This window comes from Acartia tonsa, chromosome 10 (genome assembly GCF_053477335.1).
Source record: "Acartia tonsa isolate MP-2025a chromosome 10, ASM5347733v1, whole genome shotgun sequence".
Classification (NCBI taxonomy): Eukaryota; Metazoa; Arthropoda; class Copepoda; order Calanoida; family Acartiidae; genus Acartia; species Acartia tonsa.
In genome coordinates this window covers 47,301,563-47,325,089 of record NC_137269.1, presented here as the reverse complement: position 1 = coordinate 47,325,089, position 23,527 = coordinate 47,301,563, and the positions used below count along the sequence as shown (strand labels likewise).

The window sequence follows — 23,527 nt, the reverse complement described above, 5'->3', positions numbered from 1 at the left end:
AGTTTAAAAACTACATTCAAATAATATGAATATTCTTGATTGTCTATTAACCAGATTCTGATGAATTTGACGTGAGTCTCAACAGTTTCGGCGCTGCTACAACACCGAGGAAATTTCTAAAGGCGCCGCTCTTTGACATCCGCCGCCACGCCAAGACGCCGTCTTCCAATGGCCAGGTGGGTGGGCGGTCAAGCCACCACAACCTTCAGATGCATACTGGCAGTTTAGTTTCAAGTTCCGCCGCCAGGTGTAATCCTTGTCCGCGCTGTGTCAAAGGAACGTGTAGGCTAAAAAGGCATCAGGTATAATTATTATCCATCTAATTCAAAATAAAAGTTTTTATGTCCAAAGACGTCTAAACTTTTTTGTGTAAAAGGTGTTACATTGTGGAATGTGGATATTTCTAATGTAATTTCAAATTTTTTGAGGAAGGTAAAATGTGGGACTTAAAAGTTATAATGAATATAAACCAGGCTTTTTTGGAGGAAAGGTGCAATTATTCTCAAAATTTACCTTTTTAAGCTGCAATTATTATGCTACATAATTTAATGACATTATTTTTAACATTTAATATAAAGAGTAATATTTAATCTCTCAGTTTTTAGTATCAAGCTAAAGTTTAATTCTTATGTATGTTATTGTAATCAAGATATATTTTGTTAAGATGTACAACACTAGTCAAGACACAAGTTCTGGAAGCTCATCAGTTCTGTCCACATCTCCAATCAACAAGTTTGACACAAACAAGTATATGTCAATGAAAACTTCCACGCCTGATATTGGTTACTATAACAATGGAGAACCTATCAAGTCTAATAATAATAGGTAGGATAATCTTTACATTTTAAAAAGGGGTCATTCGCGTATTTTCCGTAAAGTTTGGTGTTGGGGGTTAAGTCAAATGCTCTTATTGAGTCAAGCTGTTCTTAATTATGACCATATCATATATATACATTTAGTCATAGTCAGGATTGATTGATTGGTTGTATTAAATATGGTAGTAACTTTATTTATAAATAGGGGGAAGGGGAAATTTTTTTCTAGGGGCGATTTCCCCCCAAAATACATATAAAACTTCCCAAGACCTATGAGAAGCTATCCTGTAAAGAAGAACCATAACAGTTCAGCTGTTAGCGAGATCCTTCGGACAAACAAGACATTCTGTTACTTTATTATACTGATAACTATAAATTTTATCGCATTTCAACTATCAGATGCCGACTGGATGGAGACGGCTCCGATGAAACCGAAGATCCTTGTTTGCACTTGTCGGAGGAGATGGCCAAATTTGGGACACCTGTCACCACTAACCCAGGGGTGTACAGCAGGCAGTACTACAGACCTGTACATGGCATGTTCAGCGGTAAGTTTTTTTTAGAAAGAAATCTTTTCTATAATTAGGGCCTGTATGTCTATTTTTATCTACCTTTATAGAGTGGCATGATTAATAATTGAAATCAAACGCTTTGTTTTAGTCGATAGAACATAAATTAACAACCAGGTTTCGTTAGCCTTTCAAAAATCAGCTAGAAGTCTAAACCTGACCAATTTTTGGTATTTCCACTTTTGAAAAAATAGTATCCAAAAGGAATTAAATTTGAGGCTTATCCGTGGCTGACGCGCAGCTGCCGAGCTAAGAAATTTACTATTGATGGAAAATATTTTAGGCAATGGTAAACGTGGCACACCAGACGGTAAAGAGCGGGTATCCGCCTCTCCCTGCCCTCCCCAATACTCGGATTCCAGCAGTCACAGTTCTTCCTCCCTGTGCCCCGCGGGGTCCACAACAACCCCAGAGAGGGGCACCAGGGAAGAGTTCTCTGTTGAGTCGGACCTCCTACATCATGATCAGGGACGAGTTCTTTCATTTAAGATTTCATCATTTATACCTAATCAGCTTAATTTTTTTGTGACAAAGCTTTTGTCAAATTGTGATCAAGGATCTAAAGGAATAAGACAATGACCGATAAATTGATTTACATAACCAAAGATGATACACAAAATTACCGGTACTTGCTTACATGTGGTAGACTGGAGCACCGAAACCCCCCCCCCCCCCCCGCTTAGTTTTGACAAAAATCAAAAATAAGGGGGGGGGTAGTTTTTTAATGTCTGGAAAACGGCAAGAAGGAAAAAAGCACAGCAAGGCAAAGACTTAACCCCCCCCCCCCTTAATTTTGAAGATAATCAAAAATAAGGGGGGGGGGAGTTTTTTCACTGTACAACACGCCAGAAAGTTGAGTGAGGTAAATCAAGTAAATCCAGTATGCCAGAGGGGAAACTTTATTACAGGGATATTTATGTTTTGGGGCATAATTTCCTTATTTATTGACTGACAGTCCCCATGAAAACACTTCTGATATATTCTCCTTAAGACTACCTGTTCAGGGATACATCAATTACTAAAATCAGTCAATAAATAAGGAAATTATGCTCCAAAAAATGAATATCCCTGTTATAAGGTTTCCCCTCTGGTATACTGAATTTACTTGATTTACCTCACTCAACTTTCTGGCGTGTTGTACAGTGAAAAAACTACCCCCCCCCCCCTTATTTTTGATTTTCTTCAAAATTAAGGGGGGGGGTTAAGTCTTTGCCTTGCTGTGCTTTTTCCCTCCTTGCCGTTTTCCAGACATTAAAAAACTACCCCCCCCCCCCCCCTTATTTTTCATTTTTGTCAAAACTAAGCGAGAGGGGGGGTTTCGGTGCTCCGGTCTTCACATGTAAGCAAGCACCAAATTACCCCGTCTGTAGATTAAGATTAATGGTTGAAACGTTTTACCACTGAATTTAACAAACCAACCAATCAAAATTCACCTAAGTCCCTAAAATTGTTAAGCTGACGAATAAGAAAACGCTATTATAAAACTTAAAAAAAAATACTTAGTATTTATGTTTGTGTTTTTCAAGTCATGTATAGTTTTTCCGTTAAATTTTTTTTGAAAAGATAAGAACTTATCCTTACTGCAGGAGTCTGGTAATACTGACACCGACAGTGTGACCGGTAGCATGCTAGACCTGGTCCACGACGCCAGAGAGATCCGCCGCCTCATCCGCGAGGTCTCCATAGACAGCAATGCTTCCGACCTCAGTCTCGGCGGCTTTTGCGGCCTTCCCGACGACTTTTCCGCCCAGTCCTGCCACAACATCCAAGGCATAACGCGCGGCCTTGATGAGTTGATATTAAACTGTGCCAACACGTACTCTGACAACGAGGATGACTTAGAGAGCGATTATGAGAAGCATGAAATGTCTGCCATGGTATCTTCCAAGTCGAGCACAAGTGGATTGTACCAGTATGCGAGCACACCATTGGTTGGACAAGGTGGGGGAGAGGAGGGGGCTGAAGAGGGAATGCTGGTGAGGGGAGAGGGAAGTATTCCTGATTTAAGAGAAACTGTTCAGACAACCTTGAAGAAGAGTAGCAAGGGATTATGGAAGTTGACTAATATTACAGGTTTCATCTTATTTTAATAAGGGGAAACTGATTATTATACAGATCTCGCAATCTAAGACTTTAAATATACAAGAAAGCTAAAATACATATAAAGCCACTTAATTAGTTCTATAGCTCAACTGACTTTCTGCCACCTTTCTTAAACAAGCTATTAATTTAACATTGCCATCTCTGATTTTTTTATATTTAATGCTGTATTACAGTTAAATGTCCTATTTTTGTACTAATTAAGAACAAAGTATTAGATATATGATCAAAATTAAAATTTTTATCAGGTTTGTCTGACAACAGCGGCGGCTATTCCTCCCGCCAAGCCTCCGTCCTCTCAGATTCCGGCGGATCAATGGAATGGGACTCGCCGATGCATTGCGGCGTCCTACCCGGCGGTCCCGCCGACTTTAACCGCCACAAATACCGTTACCGCACGCCTGTGTTAAGCTCAAATGTTTCTGAATGTTCGCTGGATGATTTGTGTTCGCTGGCAGGATCCTGTTTGGATCAGTGGGAATGGGATGATGCGGCTTATTATATTACAGGTAAAATATTTTTTAGTAGTTCAGATTACAAAAATCAAATACCTATTGTTTTTACTTTTTCGGCTTAAGTATTAATCTTATTGTGCATTAATTTTATGTACGTGTGTCTGTCGTAAAGAAATTTTATTTATTCTCACCCAACTAATATCTAGACGTTATATGGGGTTGGTATGCTTTTACATAAAGGATAATAATCTTTTTTCGTTTATATAAGGTATTAGTTTTTCTCGTATTCATTCGAATCCGGTGGATAGGAACCGGTTCTCATCCATACGAAAAAACTATGTCTAGCATCGTATTATATTCAGCTTTCTACGAATATAAAAATGTACAATCATAAGATTAAAACCAGTTTTTTTATCGGTGCCTTCGGCACCTCGGGGCTAAAAAAACTAGTTTTAATCTCATAATTGTACAATTTATATCCGTGGAAAGCCATTTATAATACGATGCGAGAAATAACTATTATAAAAACTTATTTTCAGGGATATAAAGGGTTGGTCCATAGCCGATAAATTGATATACGTCCCCTATGATGATAGACAAGATTTCCCCTACTGTATAATGTATATTACAATTAGTGGTTAAAACGTTTGGACACTCAACTCTAATGAATTGAGACTAGTGTAATTAAAGATTCCAATGTCCCCTCCCTCCCTGAGTTTATTTATAAATTTTATTTGTCTAGGAGAGGACGAAGATGAAAGAATCGTAGTTGACTCAACCTGGCTTCCAGACATAGGCTCCACAGAGCTCGACCTGGAGGCCGAATTAAAAATGCGGGACTCAAGCCTTGGTCCCAGCTGTTCGGCCAGATCCTCCATGGAGCCGCAGGATCACAAACATTCTTCCTTTTCCTTTTCCAAACAGCCGCCGGAGCAGGCAAGACTGCCGCCGAGCGGTCGTTCATCGGCGGATCGACTGAGCATGTGCAGATTAAGCGCGTCAAGCTCATCACGTGCCTCCAGCTGTGTTTCTGATGATGTTACCCTGCGGGGCCAGGGATTAAATAACAGTAAAGTTTACCTAAACCAGGCCTATTATCCTCCCAGCACAACAAGTTATCATTACCATCGTTCTAGGGATTCAAGATCAAGATCCCGGGAACGGCTGGCAACCTCTGCCACCCTCCTACAACAGCACAATAATTCTCTAGCCAACTCAACAGCTGATCTTATGGACAGTTCCTTTGATAGTAGTACAAGCAGTAGTATGTGTCAGAGGCCAGCAAGTTCTGTGGACACCTCGGGGATATCATCAATGAATTCCTCCATGATGTCAAGCACAAGCAGTGGCAGCATTCTCGTCTCCAGCATCAACCTATCCCCGGTGAAGGAGGCCCTGCAGGAGATATCCTCGCCCCAGAGGTCAGCAGTCACGAGCCCCTGCACACCCAAACATGATTCATCAATGGAAATTTCTATAGGTTCAATCATTAGCTGTTAAACACTCTGTACAGATGGTTTAAAACGTTTAAAATTACCCCTACTGCTGCTCGCGCGCAATATCATTCAAAAATAGGGAACTCCTTTAGTCCTTGACAAAATGGTAGAACATTCAGGATTAACTTTACCAGTTATATAGCCAATAATAAAAAGATTCTTCATTTTTAGCATTCATTTTTTTCGTGTAAATTATTGAATTTTTTATTTCGTGCCTTGACGTAGGTATTAAAAAAATAGATCGATTATTAAAAGTTTATATTATATATTTCTTATTAGCTCATCGTACTTAGACTTTTTGTTAGCAAAATATATTGGATATTTTACTATTATACTAGCGGCTAGGCCCCTAGAGGCCTCTGGGGACACTTGAGGAATGGGGGAAGTTTACCACTCACTATAATTTTAGTTTTAAATAGGGAAAAAAAAATGTTTGGGGTTTTTTTTTTGGGGGGGGGGGGTCATTTTTCCTAGGGGCTATTTCTCTTAAGAGAGTGTAGATTGTCTCCCCTCCAAAATAGTTATTAACCTTCCCTGGAACTATAAGAAGTTTCGTTGTAAAGAAGAACCATATAGGTTCAGCAGTTAGCGAGATCCTTTGCTACAGACATAAAAGCTTACTACTTTATATAATAGGATTAATATTTTTTGTTATAAATTGTTAATATTAGCTTAAATTTTGATCTTGAACAGGTTTAACACTTTTTTTAATTTGAAATTTTGGGGAAAAAAATTTTATTCAACAACTAGATGGAAGGTCATGTTCTTGTGTCTTTTAAGTAATGAAAATAGTTTGATAAGATTTTGATGGCTAGACGCGTGATCATATCATGAATAATCATAATTTAGTTATTAGATTAATTTAGTAATAGTTTGTATCGCATCGTATAATAGACAGCTATCCGCTGATATTAAAAGGAAAATTTATAAGATTAAAACCTCTGGCCTAACAAAACTGGTATTAATATTATGATTTTCATTTTGATATTCATGGAAAATTGTCTGTGATACGATGCTATACATGATTTTTCAGTGTGGCTGAGAACCGGTTCTGGAAATTAGTTTCATAAGACTTTAAAACGGATAAAAAGACTTGGCTCATGGCAAGTATTAGATAAATGATTTTGGAGTAATTTTACACCCCTTTCCACCAACCCAACCTTAGTCTTTGGTAGCCTATGACTAAGGGTGTACTAATCGATATATTATTGCTTGGATGTTGTACCAGATTTTCATGCACTCTGACAAATTGATACTCGATGCTGGCTAAGAATATTAACCCCCCCCCCCCCCCCCCATCTACCCCCTATACCTTATTCCCTCCTCTACTATTGGATGAACGAACTAACCAATAAATGAGGTCCATATTAGCAAGCTTAATTGACGACAACTTTATCCCTGTCAATATATCCACTCATATCGTATATCCCATATCCCGTATATCCCATATCCATTAGTGTACTTAATTTGTATAGAAAATGAATTGCCAATAATTTCTATAATCCAAAATATAACAACGTCATAACATAACATGGTTAATAAGTATAAATTAATATAAAATTCAGGGATATATAAATTGATACCCACAATTATCATATATAAAATTACCCTTTTCACAATTATCTTAAACAAAATTACCCTTTTCTGTAGATGAAAATTATTGTTGTTGAAGGTTAGACACTGTTCGTACAAAACCAATCACACATTATTAAATTCCGCCAAGTTTTTAAGCCACCAAATGAGACATCATGTTTATAAACTTTGGGGACCATTACAAATTACAGTCAATCCCCCCCCCCCCCCTTGTCTTCAAATTTTAAACTAATTCTAAGGCTCTGCTGGAATCAAATATCCCTAATTACTTTTTTTTTAATTTTCTTTTTTAGAGTTTTTTTTGCTCCATTTTCTGCTTAGGGAAATTGTCCAACATTCTCTTTCCATTAATTTTCATTCTATATAGTGAAAGTTGTAGATCAAAATGATAATTTGACTTTTAATTTTTTGAAATTGATGATTTTAAACCTTGTCCAATGTCCATAGGCAGTGTAAAACAATTGATCCTTTTCAATTTGTATATGACTGATAAAAAATACTATAAAAATAATATAAAAGGACGTAACAAAATTGCAGACTAAATTATAATAAAGATCACTTTTGCATCAAGTTGTTTTTTTTTGGCACACCGTTAAATCTGCTGCTATTAAAACCAAGATCAGAACAAAAAAAATTCGCCGGCCTACCCCCTTTCAGTGTTTGTAAAATCTAGGGAGTGATTACACTAGTCCCCAAGGATCAACTTTGGGGACTTTTATTAAATTTTCATTGGTTGGTACATTCAGTGTGGTGTACAAACATTTCAACCAATTATTGTAATCTACAGAATGGGTGATTTTGTGTTTCATCATCGGGGATAAACATCAATTTATCGGCCATTGTCTTACCTCTTTAAATCTATATTTCTGACATCTAATGATTGAAATAACCAGGCAACATTCGAACCACTGATACTGTTATAAAAGTGCAATTACCAGACCATCATTCTAAATATGCTGAGTCTCAAACCAGCTACCCCGGTGAAGCTGTTGAATCAAACAAGACGGTGGCGGCGGCGGCTGCTTCCAAAACCAAAGCCGCTGTTGCCCTGTTTCAAGAGAAGTCAAACTGAAATTGTTAATAATTTATAAATATGCAAAAGGGACAAAGATTAATATTCTGAAAATTTCTAAGGATTGAACATAAAATATCAGATTATTTTTCTTTTCCTTAATAGTTAAATGTAAATATAGCAAGCTTACCTCCTATTAAAAAAGAAAAACTAAAAGTTTTCTTTAAAAAAAAAACAAATTATGGAACTGCTAGTAAAAGATTTTTATTAGTTTCTTAAGGTTGCCAATAATTAATATATTAAATTAAGCAAATTAACACAGAAATATGCTTTTTTCATACCATTATCAAAAAAGTAGTAATATTACAAAATTAGAATATTAATTATTTTTGCTTTACTTGGTTAAAACAAAAGTTAGTTTTTATTTTAATTTCTTTTAATTGCATAAAAATGTTAGTTACTTTAGTAGAAACATAATACCTATTCATTTAATTACATTGCTCATTGTAAATACAAAATTTCTGGCGATTTGCTTTTGCTCTAAGAGACACTATCTAAAGATTATAATTTTCTTGATTACATTAGTTTTAACATGAAACAAGATGCTGAAATGGATCAGCAGCCGCCAGCTTCAATGAAATGCTTGATATGATTCAATTTAATAAAAAATATAGTGATTTTTAATCCCTGTTCTTTCAAAGGGAAGGTAAAAAGATATTTGAAAGAAAATTGAATCATTTTAAATATAGAATAGTCCGCTTTTTACGAAAATACTTTTTTTACTGTTTCGATGAAAAAAAAATTTTTAATGATCTACTTATGCAAAATTTTGCGGTAAAAATGGCGGCTGACATGCCTTATGAACGTGTTTCCGAAGATTGCAAAGCGTCGCTAGAACCAACAAGTCTCATATTACTCATACAAATTAATATCAAGAAAGTACATCAAAACTTTTATTAGCAAAATTATTGGAGAGAAAAATTGTGTTGATTGATGATATTTCTATTCCCTTCATGTTTTAGAGGATCATAAGAAGCGCTGCAACTCTATAATTTGTCTATGTCTGTACGTCTTTCTGTTAACGTTACGGGCTTAATATTGTAATAACCTTCATTTTTTTTTTCGCTGGATAATTATGTTCTTGTTTCTAGAAAGAGAGGAGACAATGGGCTGTTTATTACACTAGTCCCCAAAGTTTTATAATAACTTTTTCTTATTTGTTAGCTTAACAACTTTGGGGACTCGAGTGAATTTTTATTTGTTGGAACATTAATTTGAGTATTCATACGTTTCAACCACTAATTTTAATCTACGTAAGGGGGTAAATTATTTTAATCTACTGAAGAGTTATTGATGCGTATTATCATTGGGGATATACATTAATTTATTGGCCATTGTCTTATCCCTTTAGATTCCTGATTTGTATCATAATCGCTGGCATAGGACGTAATAGTCCTTGTTATTTTATACTAGAGCTATAGCTAAATATATCTGAATGTATGAAGTAATAATTAAAAATTATATTTTAAAGTTTTTTTCAATGTAAGATATACCTTAAGTTTTAATTAGTTTCTAATTTAAAATTATACTAAGCAATAAGAAGCTTAATTAATAATTATATTATGTAAAGTTTAATCAATGTATCTATAGGCATTTAAGCAAAAAGATTTTTATTTTGTAGATAATGAAATAAATCTACAAAAACATTTATTATATTAATATGTAAAATTATTATGTTAGAACTTAAGTAAATTATTAATGTGTTATCAAGTTACAATTAACCAAAGATTTTGAGATTTTTATTAAGGATTATATTTGTGATAAGAATAATTTGTTATTTTTCATAAGTGTGAATATTTTTAAAGTTACAGTTAAGTAATTGTGATTTTAGTATGGCTTCGAAACCGATTATTATCCGCTGGATTAGAACCGGTTCAGAGCCCCAACGAAAAATCATGTATCGTATCGCATTATACACAAATTTCCCCCTTTAAAAAAATCATAAAACCAATACCAGTTTATTTGGCCTGGACTTTCGGCCCCTCGGGTCCAACATAACTGCAATTAATTTCAGGATTTTTCATTTTACTAACCGCAGAAAGCTGTTTATAATACGATGCGATAAATAACTATTATTAATGAGATGAAAAAAAAGCTTTAATACATTATAATTTAAGTTGTAGGACATTTATATCTCATTTAATTAAAGATATAAATTTTGAGCTATGGGGATAGGTGAATGGGAGATAAAACAATCTAATCCACAAGCTTTAAATATACATCAAGCAGATTTTTAAATTGACGTGTATAGTCAAATTTGCTTGTTAAGTCAAACTGTTTCTAATATAGACCTAATGTATAGAAATGAAATGGCCAAAATTCGTTTGACTTAATAAGCGCATTTGACTAAATGCTAACCCTCAACTAAACGGAAAATATGCGAAAAAAATTACCCCTTTTATCTTCCATTATCCTATCCCTGTATCCCTTAAGGAGAGTTGATAAGATGTGCTGAATTTTAATTTCCAAATGTGTACACAGTTTCCGCGGCGTTTCCTAATCCTATCTCAATATTTACTACTAGCTAAAAAAGCTTCAAACTTCCAAAAAAAATCTAAATTTTAAAGATTAAAATTTTGAATGTACATGTAAATCGTTTACACGTTTAAAATTTTGAAGCTTTTTTTAGCTAGTAGTAAATATTGAGATATGATTAGGAAACACCGCGGAAACTGCGTACACATTTGGAAATTAAAATTCAGCACATAGTTGATAAGATTGTAGTACTTGACATAGATTTGTTGATCATGAAAATTAGAAATTGTTATGACATATTTCCGCTAAGAAATATATTATTGAATAAATAATATAATTTTTTTTATTCTAATGTTAATAGTAATGCGGTTTTTCTTTTACAATGGTATGTTCGTTTGTCCCTATTTTAAAGGGGGTGGGGTGGGGCCGTTGGCCCACTCTTTTCTTAGACATTGATTTTTTTAAATGTTAAAAAAGATATTTAACCATTTTTTTTAAAGGGTGATTTGTATTGGGTGGTTTGAGGGACTTACTACCAATATAGATATAAATCTTCTCTAGACAGATAAGAAACTTCACTGTAAATTAGAACCATATCGGTTAGCAAGATCTTTCGGTGCAAACATAAACATATTGTTACTTTAATTGGATTTTATTAGCTTAAACCTGCTTTAGACCTTTACTAAGTTTTTAAAAATTCTGGTCTGACTGGTCGAAATTTTGATGTATGAAAGAAGAGCATGGATCAAAAAATTCTGATTTAATACAAAAATTTGATTATTTAGGAACTTTTCAGTTTTTTTATTTATCGTTGCTATATTTACTGCTGATTCGTTAAGAATATTTCATCCTTGATTTTTTATAAAATATGTAATATTATTTTTTCTAGTTGCTATGTTACAATTTGTACAGTGGTGGGGGTGCACAAGAAAATTTATCTTTAAATAACTCAGAAGTTTTACATTTTTAATCACTAGATTTATAAATAGTGATGTGCTGTAGATTTTTGAAGCAGCTTATGGTGCCTAATTAAAAGCAGGAATAAGGTATAACCAACAAGGGAATTAAATCTAAAATAATATTTGGGGGGCAAATGGAGAGGTCGTCAATTTTACGATGTGTTGCCCCCCAACGACAGCTGAAAAACACGTATAGGTTTCGTGATTTTTTTCTCGAATTAATTTCGTTATTGGTATGAGCTGAATTAAAGTTACGCCATAAAATACAAATGACCTATGAAAGGCCAGTATAAATTTTAATTTACCAATAGTAAATTGTATACTGGCATATAATTTGTATGTATTTGTATTTCATAACATCATTTTTATTAGGCACTATAAGCTGCTTCAGATTTTTGTTTTTTTATTTAGGATTTGTGTAGTCTTGACATAAGAAACGCTTTTGATAGTGTAAATATTTTTTTACTAACATTCAAGTAGCTGAACTCAATAAACTACATTTATAAGTAAAAAGTAAAAAACAAGGATGAAAAAAAGTGAACTTTAACAAGTCATACAAAAATTACAACGCATTTAATTTGATCAATATTATTTAGAAGTTTGAAGAAATATTTCGTATATCCCGAAATTATTTAAAGACAGGTTCATAATGATGCTTTACTAATAATATTTTACCTAATTTTTATTGGAATCCGTATTCCAGAAATGAAGAAAATAGGCTAAAACATTAAGTTTAAATAGGCATAGAGACTTTGTGTTAAATTTGGGTTGCTATTTCCCCTGGTATTTATTGGTCAATTCGTTCATCCAGTATGAGGTGAGTGGATGGAGCAAAGGGAGGAGAAGGGGTAAATCGTTATGTTAGCCCGCTATGTGTTACAATTTATTAGAAAACATGAAATTCTGGTGTCAGATCCAAGTAATAATAAATCCATTAAATTATCCAACATGGCGTCATTAAGTGAAAGAAGTAAAAACCAGATTATTGTAACTATGAGAAACTATGGAAGCATAGCAACCAGTTATCTAAAGGGATAAGACAATGACCGAGAAATTGATGTACATCCCTAATGATGATACTCAAAATTATCCTTCTGTAGATTAAATTTAGTTGTACTAAATTAACCAACCAATCAAAATTCACTAAAGGCTCCAAAGTTGTTAGGCCAACGAATAAGAAAACGTCTGCTTGACATCGAACTGGTGATTGATTTAAACCTATGTATACTCACTGCGTCATATTGAAGACGTTATAAATGGTTCCCACTGCTACTATGTCAGTTGCGTTAAATAATAGTTTGAAACATTCAAACTTTTTATCAATACTGATAATCTGTTCTATTTTTTATATTTTTTATTAATATTCTTATTAATGTTATTGATTATGTAGAATTATAAGTTTAATGATTATATTGATGATGGTTAAAACTGGAAAAATCTTTGGTAAACTGTACAGTTTCAGGTATAAGGTACAGCAATGGATTTAAGATAAGCGTGGATATTATGAAAAATTGTCGTCATTTTATTGACATCATTTATTGGTCAGTTTGTTCATTCAGTAGGAGGGGAAGGGGTAGAATGAAGGTTGTAGATGGGAACTCAATCGGTTCTGTAATTGAAATCTTAAGCTTCACACTAAATAAACCTTACCTAATCTTTATATACCCCACTAGCCTCTAATTTTTAATTAACTGCCTAAAAAAATTGAGGGGTATTTTTTAGTTTTTTTGGGGGGTTGCGGGTGTCCCACCCCCCAAGAAAATAGCCTAAAACCACTACAGGACCAGTAGGTATATTCCCTGAAGAGTAGAATCCAATCGGTTCAGTGGTTACCGAGATCTTAAGGGACAGACATCAAGCTACTTTGTATTATAGAAGACTAGCGGCTGCGCCCCTAGCATCTATGGGGATCTTTATTGGAACGGATATGGAAGAGTAGAAAAATAATCTAAAACCATACCCAGACTTATTTATAAAAAAAAGATAAAATAGCGTTAAACCATCTCAGGGCCTAAAAGAAGCTTCACTGTAAAGGAGAACCATATCAGTTCAGTGGTTAGCGAAATCCTTTACTTCAGACAATAAAAGCTTACTACTTTATATAATAGGATAAGATAGAAGAAGAAATGGTGAAAATATCAATGTCAACAGACTAGTTAAAGAATAGCTTTGCTACCAAAAAATATTTAGTTTTATCTTTTACAGAAAATTACCAATGTATTGGAATCATTTCATAAGTTTTAGCTCTTCTCTAATATCGATTTTAATACTATACAGTAGTATCAACTATTCAATAAATTCTTATTAAAATTCTTATAAAAATATGTCATTCAATTAATACAATACAAGTGTTTATGAAAATGTTGCTAGAGAGAGGGGGGGGGGGGAAATAAAATGGCAAACCAACATTTTTGTGTAAAACCTGATTTATAAAAAGAAGAGACTGTGAATGATGGCGTGTAGCGCCCAAAAATATTTTTAGGTTCTCCCCCCTTCCACCACCCCCCCCCCCCAAAAAAAAAAAATATGTATAAAGTTTAAAATAGCAGGGTAAAAAATTTATATTTACAAAACTGTTGGGCTTCTCCGATTTTTTATGAAGGATATTCATGCATAAATAATTCTCCAAAAAAACACCACATAACAGAGCTGTTTCTGTAATTAGTTTTGAATTAAATGCTAAATTAATAAAAACAAGGATGACAACATCCATAAAAGCGAAGCACTGAAACGGTAGGACAAACGGACATTAACACTTGTATAGTATCTGAACTGAAAAATCGGAACATAAATGTATAAATGTCGAATCAAAATTGTAGGTAAATTTGTTGAAAAACTGCTTAAAAACAGGATAATGTTTATGGACATACTTACATTTTTGGACTTGATTATAGAGTTGCTTCGCTTATAATATTGTTCTTTGTTGTCCCAGGAATCAATATACAAAAATCAGATCAAACGAATAATTAAAACACTTGAAAATTTGTTGTTAAAAAAGTAGAAAAATCAACATGTTTAAAATGGACGTACGGACATTCTGGTAATGATTATAGAGTTGCTACGCTTTCTAAATCGTACCCAACTACTACAGGAATCATCATGCAAAGTTTGAAATCGATAGGACAATTCTAACTTGCCTAAATTAACAAATAAAAGCTATCTATCTCGGACGGACGGACGGACGGACGTACGGACGGACGGACCGACCCTAATTATAGAAAAGCTTCGCTTTTAAAAATTTCACTATTTTGTTTTTTTTTACTAGACTTAAATTTCAGCGTATAGTAGTACTATTATTATTATTTTCTCTACGACGGTTCAAGTTAAAAAAGAAAAAAAATCTGCTAATTTCAAGTTATAAGTGAATATTAAGATTGTACCCCACGTAAAAATAAATTTTCCTACTTCTTTAAAATGAAACCTAAATTAAAAGTGGAAAAATTGCAAACGAAAATTATTATGTATTTGGTGTTAAAATTTATTTTAATTCCTTAATAATTAATTATAGAAGACGAAGAAAGTCGATCAAAAATTCAGCATGTGACGTCATAAAAATGAGGGATTATCTATCTATTTTTAGGGGTTTTCTTTCCCACTCCTCCTCTACTCATCCCTTATTTTTATGACGTTAGAATTTTTTTGAGCGACTTTCTTCGGCTTCTTAATGAGAGCAAGTGAGAACTTTATAAAAAAAAATTGCTCTTTTTGATATCAAACCTTTTCTGCAAATTTGCTGTTGTATAAAAATTGGCCTTTGATATTTGAAAGTATTGATTTTATTGAATATGGTGTTGTTGCCTCATATCCAGCGATAAGCCCTAATACTCACAAATAAAAGATCTTTGAGATTTCTTTATACTAAATTTAAATTATTTTTTTACTGACTCTATGCTTTTAAAATAAGATAAAAAATCAATAAGAATATATCAAATAATTTTTAAATTGTTTTTTTTATTACTTTGGGTTAGGTCAGGTTAGGTTATATTGGGTGCTGGGTAAAGGGCACCACAGGTATAGGCCCCGAAAGGGTTATTCATAAGGGTGAAAAATAAGCCCCCCACCCCTATTTTCAATTTTATTTCCAGTATAAGGGAAGGTGGAGTATCAGTTCTCTTTAATCTTGAAACTTGGATGAACTTGAAACTAATTTATTTGTAAACTTTCTGTCAAGGCTCTAAAATTCAGCTCGGTGTCTAAACCTGTTCCTAAACAGACAATCCATCTTTTCGGATTTTTTTGTTTTTCCACACAAGCTGGTTTAAATTTGAGGCTTATGCGCGGCTGCTGAGCCCTACTGTCTGTATCGCCTTTATCATAGGTAATAATTCTTTGAACGGGGATTTTTTTTGTATATTCTATATTCTTGAATACAGTTCGTGTTCTTTCCCTGGAAATGGTCTAAAACCTTTCCAGGATTAAACATTTATGTGGTGAAGAAAAGAGGAAGGAAGACCTGTCTAATTTTAGTAGTGAAGCTACTCTATAAGTATTTGTGTCTGTTTACCCTTCTGTAATGCACTACTTATGGGATTTGGAGGAACAAAACTCAAATTTTAATTTCTTGTCATTTAGCTAATACTACTATTCAAAAAAAATGTTCTCATATTTTCCTATTAACATTTTTTTTTTAAATTTCCCATAATAAGATACATATTTCATTTGTCTCTTTTTTAAATTTAATATCTTTTCTAAATTATTTCCACCAGATTCGCTACCATTGGACAATCATTCTTGTTTTAGTGTAACTTAAATATGAAAAACGGGAATTTGTTTTAGAGAAGATTTCCCAGTGTTGCTCTGAAATAATTTAATAATTGAATCATCCAATCAAACAACTTTATTAATAGAAAATTTTAAAAAAACAATTTAAGATTAACATGAAATATAATTTTATCATATTCATACATATCAAAATTTATAATATTAACTCATCAAATTCACTAGAAATGATTATCATTAATTACGTTATATTCTAGTAAGCAAGAGAATTTAAAAATACTTTTTTAAAAATCGATTTTAAAAAAGAAAAAAATTTATTTTAACTATTTAGATAAAGATTAAATTTTTATAAAAAAAAACACAAATATAATCGAAATTATGAATTGTATTTTTAGGCTTTAAAAGATATGTTTTATTTTTAATATAAAAAAGTTCATAAAGCTTATTACTTTTAAGGCAAGAGCTGTTTATTAATCAAACTTTAAGTATTGATAATATTACTAACTGCTTACTTTACATGATAAATCACAATTAGATGAATTGATATAAATAATAATTATAAAGGTACTCATAACAAACAGGTACAAGGTTCAAATTTTGGACTTGAATTTTAAATTTTAAATAATAAAAAATTTATTCAACTATTTGTTTTAAAGTAAAAAATTCAACTATTTTTAAACTAATTTGTTTTATTGATTTTAATAATTAACTATTGTGTCATAAATGTACTTTACTCTGACAATCATAGACAAGTTTAATTATCTGACAATTACAAAAATATTTACATCTATCATTCAAAGTAAAATTTTCAAACTTTTTATATGAAATAATTGGTTAATCTATAGAACAAAAATTGCTGATGATTTGAGAACCTAACAAACTGTTTTAAAATATAAATTTTAAAAAAAACTTAAGGCAAATTTAAAACCTAGAGTCAGAAATTTTACTTTTCATAATATGACTCAATTAACTGCACTAAGAAAATTACATTATCTTTAGTGCATAATGTAAAGAAAATAAAATATTTATAAAGCTTTAGTATTTATGTTTTTTTTAAACCAGCATATAATGCCTTGAAAAATATTAAGTACAGAAAATGCTTACAGACTATCCTGTACATAAAAACTTGCTCTACATTATTTAATTTACAAGTGAATACTATGTGAATAAAAGACAAGAAAGCCCTTAATCAGTTGCAGATCTGAATGATTTGCTTTCAACCTTAACTTGTTCTAATTTATAACATGAATTTAACTGTTTCTCAAAGCATTGCTCCTTACATTAGATAGTTTTAATTATCACAAGCAATTCATCCAGGTACACAACTGTTAACACCGGTCAACATTTCTCATTTTTTTAATAAATAATCTTTTTCTTTACACAATTTTATCCTGAGATCAATTTTACTTTGAGATCTTGAGTTTTCATTTAAGGTGTAGGTACTATTACTGTACAGATATATCATTATTTTATATACTGAATTATTAATTATATTGTGCATAGGAATGTTTGACTTTCTTTAACCACGTGTCATACTGTGGATAGCAATGCTAAATGCTTGTTCCAGTTTGTTAACAACCAGACAATCTCTCATCTTTCTATTTAAAAAAGTTAACAGTTAGTACTAAAAAATATTAACAAATATAATATATTTAGAAAAGGAGCATTGCTCTTTATTTTTATTGGGGATAATCTAATATTAATTTGATCATATTGGACTTGTTAATGGCAGATAAAACTTATATCTATAATACAAAGTAGAATGATGTCTATCCGTCCGTCTGTCTGTCTGCCTGTCTGTCCGTCCCTTAAGATCTCGGTAACCACTGAATCGATTGGATTCTACTCTTCAGGGAATATACCTACTGATCCTGTGGTGGTTTTAGGCTATTTTCTTGGGGGGTGGGACACCCCCAACTCCCCAAAAACAAAAAAATCCCCCCCCCCATTTTTTTTTGCTGAAGATTTCCCTGGTCCTTTTACGAATTTCGCAAAAAAATTGTTTTGATCAACTCTTGGGTCAAAGCCCCTAGAAGCTAGGGGCAAAGCCGCTAGTGAATTATAACATCCAGAAAAAGTTTATATTTTTTTAGGCTTTGTTTTTATTATCTTATCAGAGGAAAGATGTAAATTGAAGAATGAAATGAACTTACTTGCTTAAACAGGATGGATATCTATAGATGACAGTATCTAATACTGGCTGAACAATCATATGAAGATCTTGGGCAGCTACACCAATCCTCATCAAATCTATTCTCAGAGAACACAGCAAAGCATGTAACTCCATTTCAAATCTAAAACATAAAGATTTTAGAGGTTTGTGATTTTTCAAATTGATATTGCAACACAAAATAATAAAGGGTTTGAAATTGAAATATTTATATAAGCTAATTATCTAAGTTTAGATTCGAGGATCTAATAGTAAATTTAGTTCAGTTATTTAGTAACTCTTAAAGTATCAACTTCTCTCCTCTTAACCAGTTATGATTTATAAATGGAATGATTCAAATATTTGTTTTTCTTATAAATGCAAAATGATACCTCCTGAGACCACCAATAATACTGAGCTTTCTATTAATTGTGCCACAAGACAACATCCTTGTGTCCTCCCAGTCACTTAACATCACAAGCAGATGGGCTCGAACTGTTGTTAGATAACTGAAATAATACATCTATTACATAATCAGACTAAATAACTTAAATTTGTTATTTAAGAAAATAAAATTGTTATTTTTTTGTTCAGGTATATTAGAATGATTCCATGTTGCAGTTGGAAAACGATATTTTAGAAAAGACCCTTACCCATATAATTGTAGAGTAGTCAGAACAAAATTCTGTTGTATCACAGGTGGATAATCTGCTAAAGTTTGCAGATCTAGGCCAACACATTCCTCTCCTCCCTAAAAAATTACAAGTTTTTAACAAATTCAAAAAGTAAAATCTAAAAATGAAAAATCTTATGCTCATAATTATCCAAAATCTTTACAGTAAAATATTATTTAAAATTAAAACTTTTCAGTTTTCATATGTGTTCTGAATAGACTTACAAAATATGAGATTAGAAATAACATTAAATTTATAGAAAATATGAACTTAAAAAGTTTTTTATAGAGAGTTTTTTTTTTTAAAGGTCTTATTTTGTTAAAAAGACTCACCATATCTAATTCTAGAAAAGATTCTAGAAAACCTCCAACTCTAAGTACACTATGAATAATACTGAGCTGAGCTGCATGATAATCTTCATAAGTAGGACCCATCACACCTAAACAAAAGTTTTTATAGATTTTATTTAAAATTATTGTACTTTCCATATTCTTGAATAAATTACTCTTAAGACTTTAACTTCTTACTATGCTTTCAATTACTTATAGACACTGAATAATACTTTGCTTGACAAAACATAATTTTACAAAGAAATTGTGATTAAAAGTCAACTATTTTGCTTAAGTCTAAATGTACTTTATTAGTATTGAATTCTTTCATTACACAAAAGTTTAAACAAACCTTGTTGAGAAGCATCACCAGAATGTTGGGAATTTTGAGAAGAACTTAAATGTTCAGAATCAGATTGTGTTGGGTTGTCAGCACCTAGTGGTTGTTGTATTGATGAAAGAATGGACTCTTCTGTTTCATTTATACTTCTTTTTCTTTTTTTTGTTGTCATAAATCTGACACCTTCTTGAGAAACATAGGCCTACAAATATTAAATGCAATAAAAGTTCTTGGAACTATTTTGATATATTTCTAATAAAAATAGAAGATTTGTTCAACTATTATAACTTTCAAGCAAAACTTTTTTTTAGAATTTACTTTCAGAAAAAGTCATAATACAGCATATTTTTAGAAATAAAGGATTAATGGATGCATATAATTCTATTGTGTTTAAGATAATTTAAGCTCATTTTAACATTGTCAATACATTCATAAAAAGGGTAAACAAAATTTTATTCCTGCAACAAAAGATTAAAAATAAAATTAATTTAAATAAAATAATAAAAGTGAGAAGGGAAGTATAAAATCTTCATTGTTTTTATCCTAAGGCAATTCTTGAAGTTAGTGAGCATAAGCAATTTTGAAGGGGATTTAAATTCTATACCTTAGAGAAAATGTTAAGTGTTTAACCAACCACCTTCATGCGGTTGCTAGAGATTAAAAAACAATTTACCTGTGTATGAACATTCTGTGTTGCAGAATGTTGATTATGAAGGGATGAATCTGTCTGGTGATGTGAATGATGGTGAGGATTATACTGTGGCTGGTAGCAGGGATCTAACAACTCATAGGCCCAGCTCTTGTTGGCAACAATTTCTCCTGTGGGTGGAGGGATATGCCTGGTGGTGGAACCTTGTCTGTGACCAGCTCCACCAACTTGCTGAATTCCAGCTATCACCATCACAGTTGTTAGAACTACAAATAATAGATATTCAATTTTTCAACAAAAAAACCACAATATAAATAAGGCTATTTTAGTAGTTTTTAATTGAAGTACATATTTACTTCAGGTATTATCCCTTTAATTAAAGCATAATATTTCTTTTTGTTTTTAAATTGATTTCTGTTAAATTAAAGACTTCATTTAAAAATGAATACTTTGTCTAAAGTACATTTGTAGACTATAAATTAAAATATTTACTTCTTTAAATCTATTATTACTTTTTTCCCTCTAATTTAACTTTGTAGAAATACATACTCTGGTTTAAGATTAATCAAACACAAAATAATAATTTTTTTGTTTTATCTAATTAATAGAAAAAATATTTACCTGTTATTGTTTCATAAATTGAATTTAGTAGCATAGAATATTGATTGTTGACCATATCACTATTACTCTGCCAAGTCAGATTCTAAATACAATTTATTCCATCAAACACAATAATAAAGTGTAACTGCATGGAAAATTACTAACTATTATCCTTTTTATGCATAAATTTCCCAAATTATATTCTTTCAAAACGTTTCATAACTGGCCTCTTTTTTATTTCCCTTAAAAAGAATAAATTTCAGTCTTTAAGGGAAAGCATTTTTTATTTCATCATTGTTTTTGTCATGCAAAGAACATTTGACTTTACTTCACCTTTTTGCTATTAAACCCTTTTTTTCACCCTTATCTAGCTTTTCCAGGAATTTTTCTCTGACAGTATTTTAAAGAATCATAGATTTCTTATACTTAATAAAGACTTACCTATGAAGGAAGCAATTTTAAGGAGCATAATTCACAAAGTGTCAACAGCCTAAAATAATTGCAATAATTAGTTTAATATTTATCAATTTAAAGGGATATTTCACCAAAAAAGTATAAAACCTAAGAAGCAGAAACTTTTTACTTAAATTTTAAAATCAATTTTCTAAATTGGAGAATTCTTAAAAGTAGATTTGTTTTTAATAGGAATTAAAAAATAAATAATCACTATTGTTTAAAGATCAAAATTGATAAATCTATAATATAAAAATATAGCTTATTTTAATTGTGATTAAAGATAAGAATAAATTTTCCTAGAAAAATATATTGCATCCCAATGTCATGTTCTTTAGAATTAAAGTACACCAAGTGTATTAAATATTAATTTTATCAAAAATTATCTTTTTTTAGAAACACTCTTAGGTAAATTTTCAATTAGTGGGCCAGAAATATCATTTTACATTCAGGTTTATATTCATTTTTGTATAAAGTACAACTGAAAAAAAGAGGCCAATAAGTAATTTTCTCCAAAAAGTATAAAAAACTTATAAAATACGTCGTTTAATTTAATTATAAATTTCTTCAAATCGCCAATTACTGATTTATTTTTAAGATACATTTTTTTCTAATTATGTATTTAATAAGATTCAAATTTTTTATCAACATTTATTATCTGATTAGTTGAATTATAATAAAATCTTGCTCATGATGTATATTTTCCTATTTGCATTTGAAATAATTTTCAATTTGTTTATTTTTTTCTTGTTACCTTTTCATATTACCAGTGCTGTTTAAAATGTTTCTCATGAACCAGAACACTTTGTTTCTTTTTTAAGTTAATTCTTAAACACTTTATACATTTTTTTCTCTCAATATTACACTATGATTTTTAATCTTTATATGTTTATATTTATTAAAAATTAATTATCATACAATAAATATTTTTTTAGATATAATTTACGAGAGTGTGTGTCTCTTAATAGAGTTGGACTGAGACCAGAACAATATTTCACCTGATATTTATTAACTCTTATTATGGCTCGGCTAAATTTTCTCCGACAAATTTGGTATTCCTCGGACCAGGAACCTTTCCTCTGTATGCTCTGCATGAAGCGGGATGAGAAAACAAATCCACGAGCTTTAGTATCCGCAACTTTAATAGAGGAACAATATTAATCATAATTGGTTAATAAGTTTTTCCACTCTGTCAAAACTTTTGCGATTCTGTCCTTTCATAAAAAGTAGTAAGCTTTTTTGTCTGAAGATTAGGATCTCAATAACTACTGAATCGATTGGGATCTCTATTTTAGGTAAGCTTTACCAAGGGCGTCTAAGCTTTGTTATTTGGGGGGGGGGACAATTACCCTCTGTGAAAACTGTTGGGGGGTGGGGTGTAAATACCCTCCTATAAAAATTTACCCCCGGGGTAAAATTTTTTGGGGGGTAATTTTATTACCTATTAATGAAGTACTATAAATATTTAGTAGTATCTCATACCTATACATGAAAACACAGTAATCAACTCACAAGTCTTGCTAACTGATAAACCATTACGATTCTCCTTTAAAGTGTAGCTTCAAATAGGTCCTAGTAAGGTTTTTATCTAGTTTTTGGGAGGGTACCACCACCCTGCAGCCTGCCAAGATAAATTGCCCCTAGAAAAAAAGATTATTATATTTACTGAAATGTTTGATTGAGTTGATTTATCTATTTAGTGAAGCTAGACATAAATTTTGATTTAAAATTTTTTTTCTTAATAATTGGGAAAATGTTACTTCTTTCAATAGACATTGTTTAGACACAACCAGTGCATTGTTTAATTAAAAGGCCATTACAAACTATCATGGTTCAGAACTGTTTTAAGCTTGTGGAACTATATAGTCATTTGATTTAGGGTGGTGGTAAAAAATCTTGATGTTAGAAATAAAAAAGCGCGCCGGAATTTTTTTAAGGATTATTTATTTTGGGGGAAGGGGTATTCCCCCAAAACTGTTTTGGGGGGTAAATACACCCCTCCTAAATAGTTAGGGGTGCCTACGGCACTCCCAAGGCAGGAGTAATTTTTATATGGGGGGGGGGGGAGTAATCATCACTT

The 23,527-nt window shown here is 31.8% G+C and overlaps 2 protein-coding genes across 2 annotated transcripts in view; one reads left to right on the top strand and one right to left on the bottom strand.

Annotated features, from left to right (window-relative positions):
* LOC145330195 (uncharacterized) overlaps positions 1–10,919 on the top strand; it is a 37,034-nt gene extending 26,115 nt beyond the window's left edge. The window contains exons 5-12 of the mRNA XM_080174795.1: positions 55–302; positions 665–825; positions 1,215–1,363; positions 1,668–1,853; positions 2,972–3,457; positions 3,733–3,993; positions 4,682–5,419; positions 7,922–10,919. Coding sequence (XP_080030921.1) covers positions 55–302; positions 665–825; positions 1,215–1,363; positions 1,668–1,853; positions 2,972–3,457; positions 3,733–3,993; positions 4,682–5,419; positions 7,922–8,100 — 2,408 coding nt within the window. The 3' untranslated portion in view covers positions 8,101–10,919. The remainder of the gene's footprint in view (positions 1–54; positions 303–664; positions 826–1,214; positions 1,364–1,667; positions 1,854–2,971; positions 3,458–3,732; positions 3,994–4,681; positions 5,420–7,921) is intronic.
* A 5,440-nt stretch (positions 10,920–16,359) lies between these two features.
* Positions 16,360–22,429, bottom strand: LOC145329274 (uncharacterized). The gene is made up of 10 exons (XM_080173330.1): positions 22,202–22,429; positions 21,436–21,484; positions 21,016–21,097; positions 20,419–20,660; positions 19,758–19,947; positions 19,409–19,515; positions 19,056–19,153; positions 18,795–18,911; positions 18,407–18,547; positions 16,360–17,851 (listed from the first exon to the last, which is right to left on the bottom strand). The coding sequence occupies exons 3-10, from the start codon at positions 21,068–21,070 to the stop codon at positions 17,773–17,775; spliced, it is 1,029 nt and encodes a 342-aa protein (XP_080029456.1). The 5' UTR covers positions 21,071–21,097; positions 21,436–21,484; positions 22,202–22,429; the 3' UTR covers positions 16,360–17,772.
* Positions 22,430–23,527: the final 1,098 nt, after the last annotated feature.

Excerpts from the sequence above, each read along its gene's own strand:
- LOC145329274 (XM_080173330.1), bottom strand. The coding sequence starts at position 21,070 with ATGGTCAACAATCAATATTCTATGCTACTAAATTCAATTTATGAAACA. Across the intron at positions 20,661-21,015 it reads AATTTATGAAACAATAACAG|TTCTAACAACTGTGATGGTG; the intron begins GTAAATATTTTT and ends TATTATTTGTAG. Across the intron at positions 19,948-20,418 it reads CACAGAATGTTCATACACAG|GCCTATGTTTCTCAAGAAGG; the intron begins GTAAATTGTTTT and ends TAATATTTGTAG.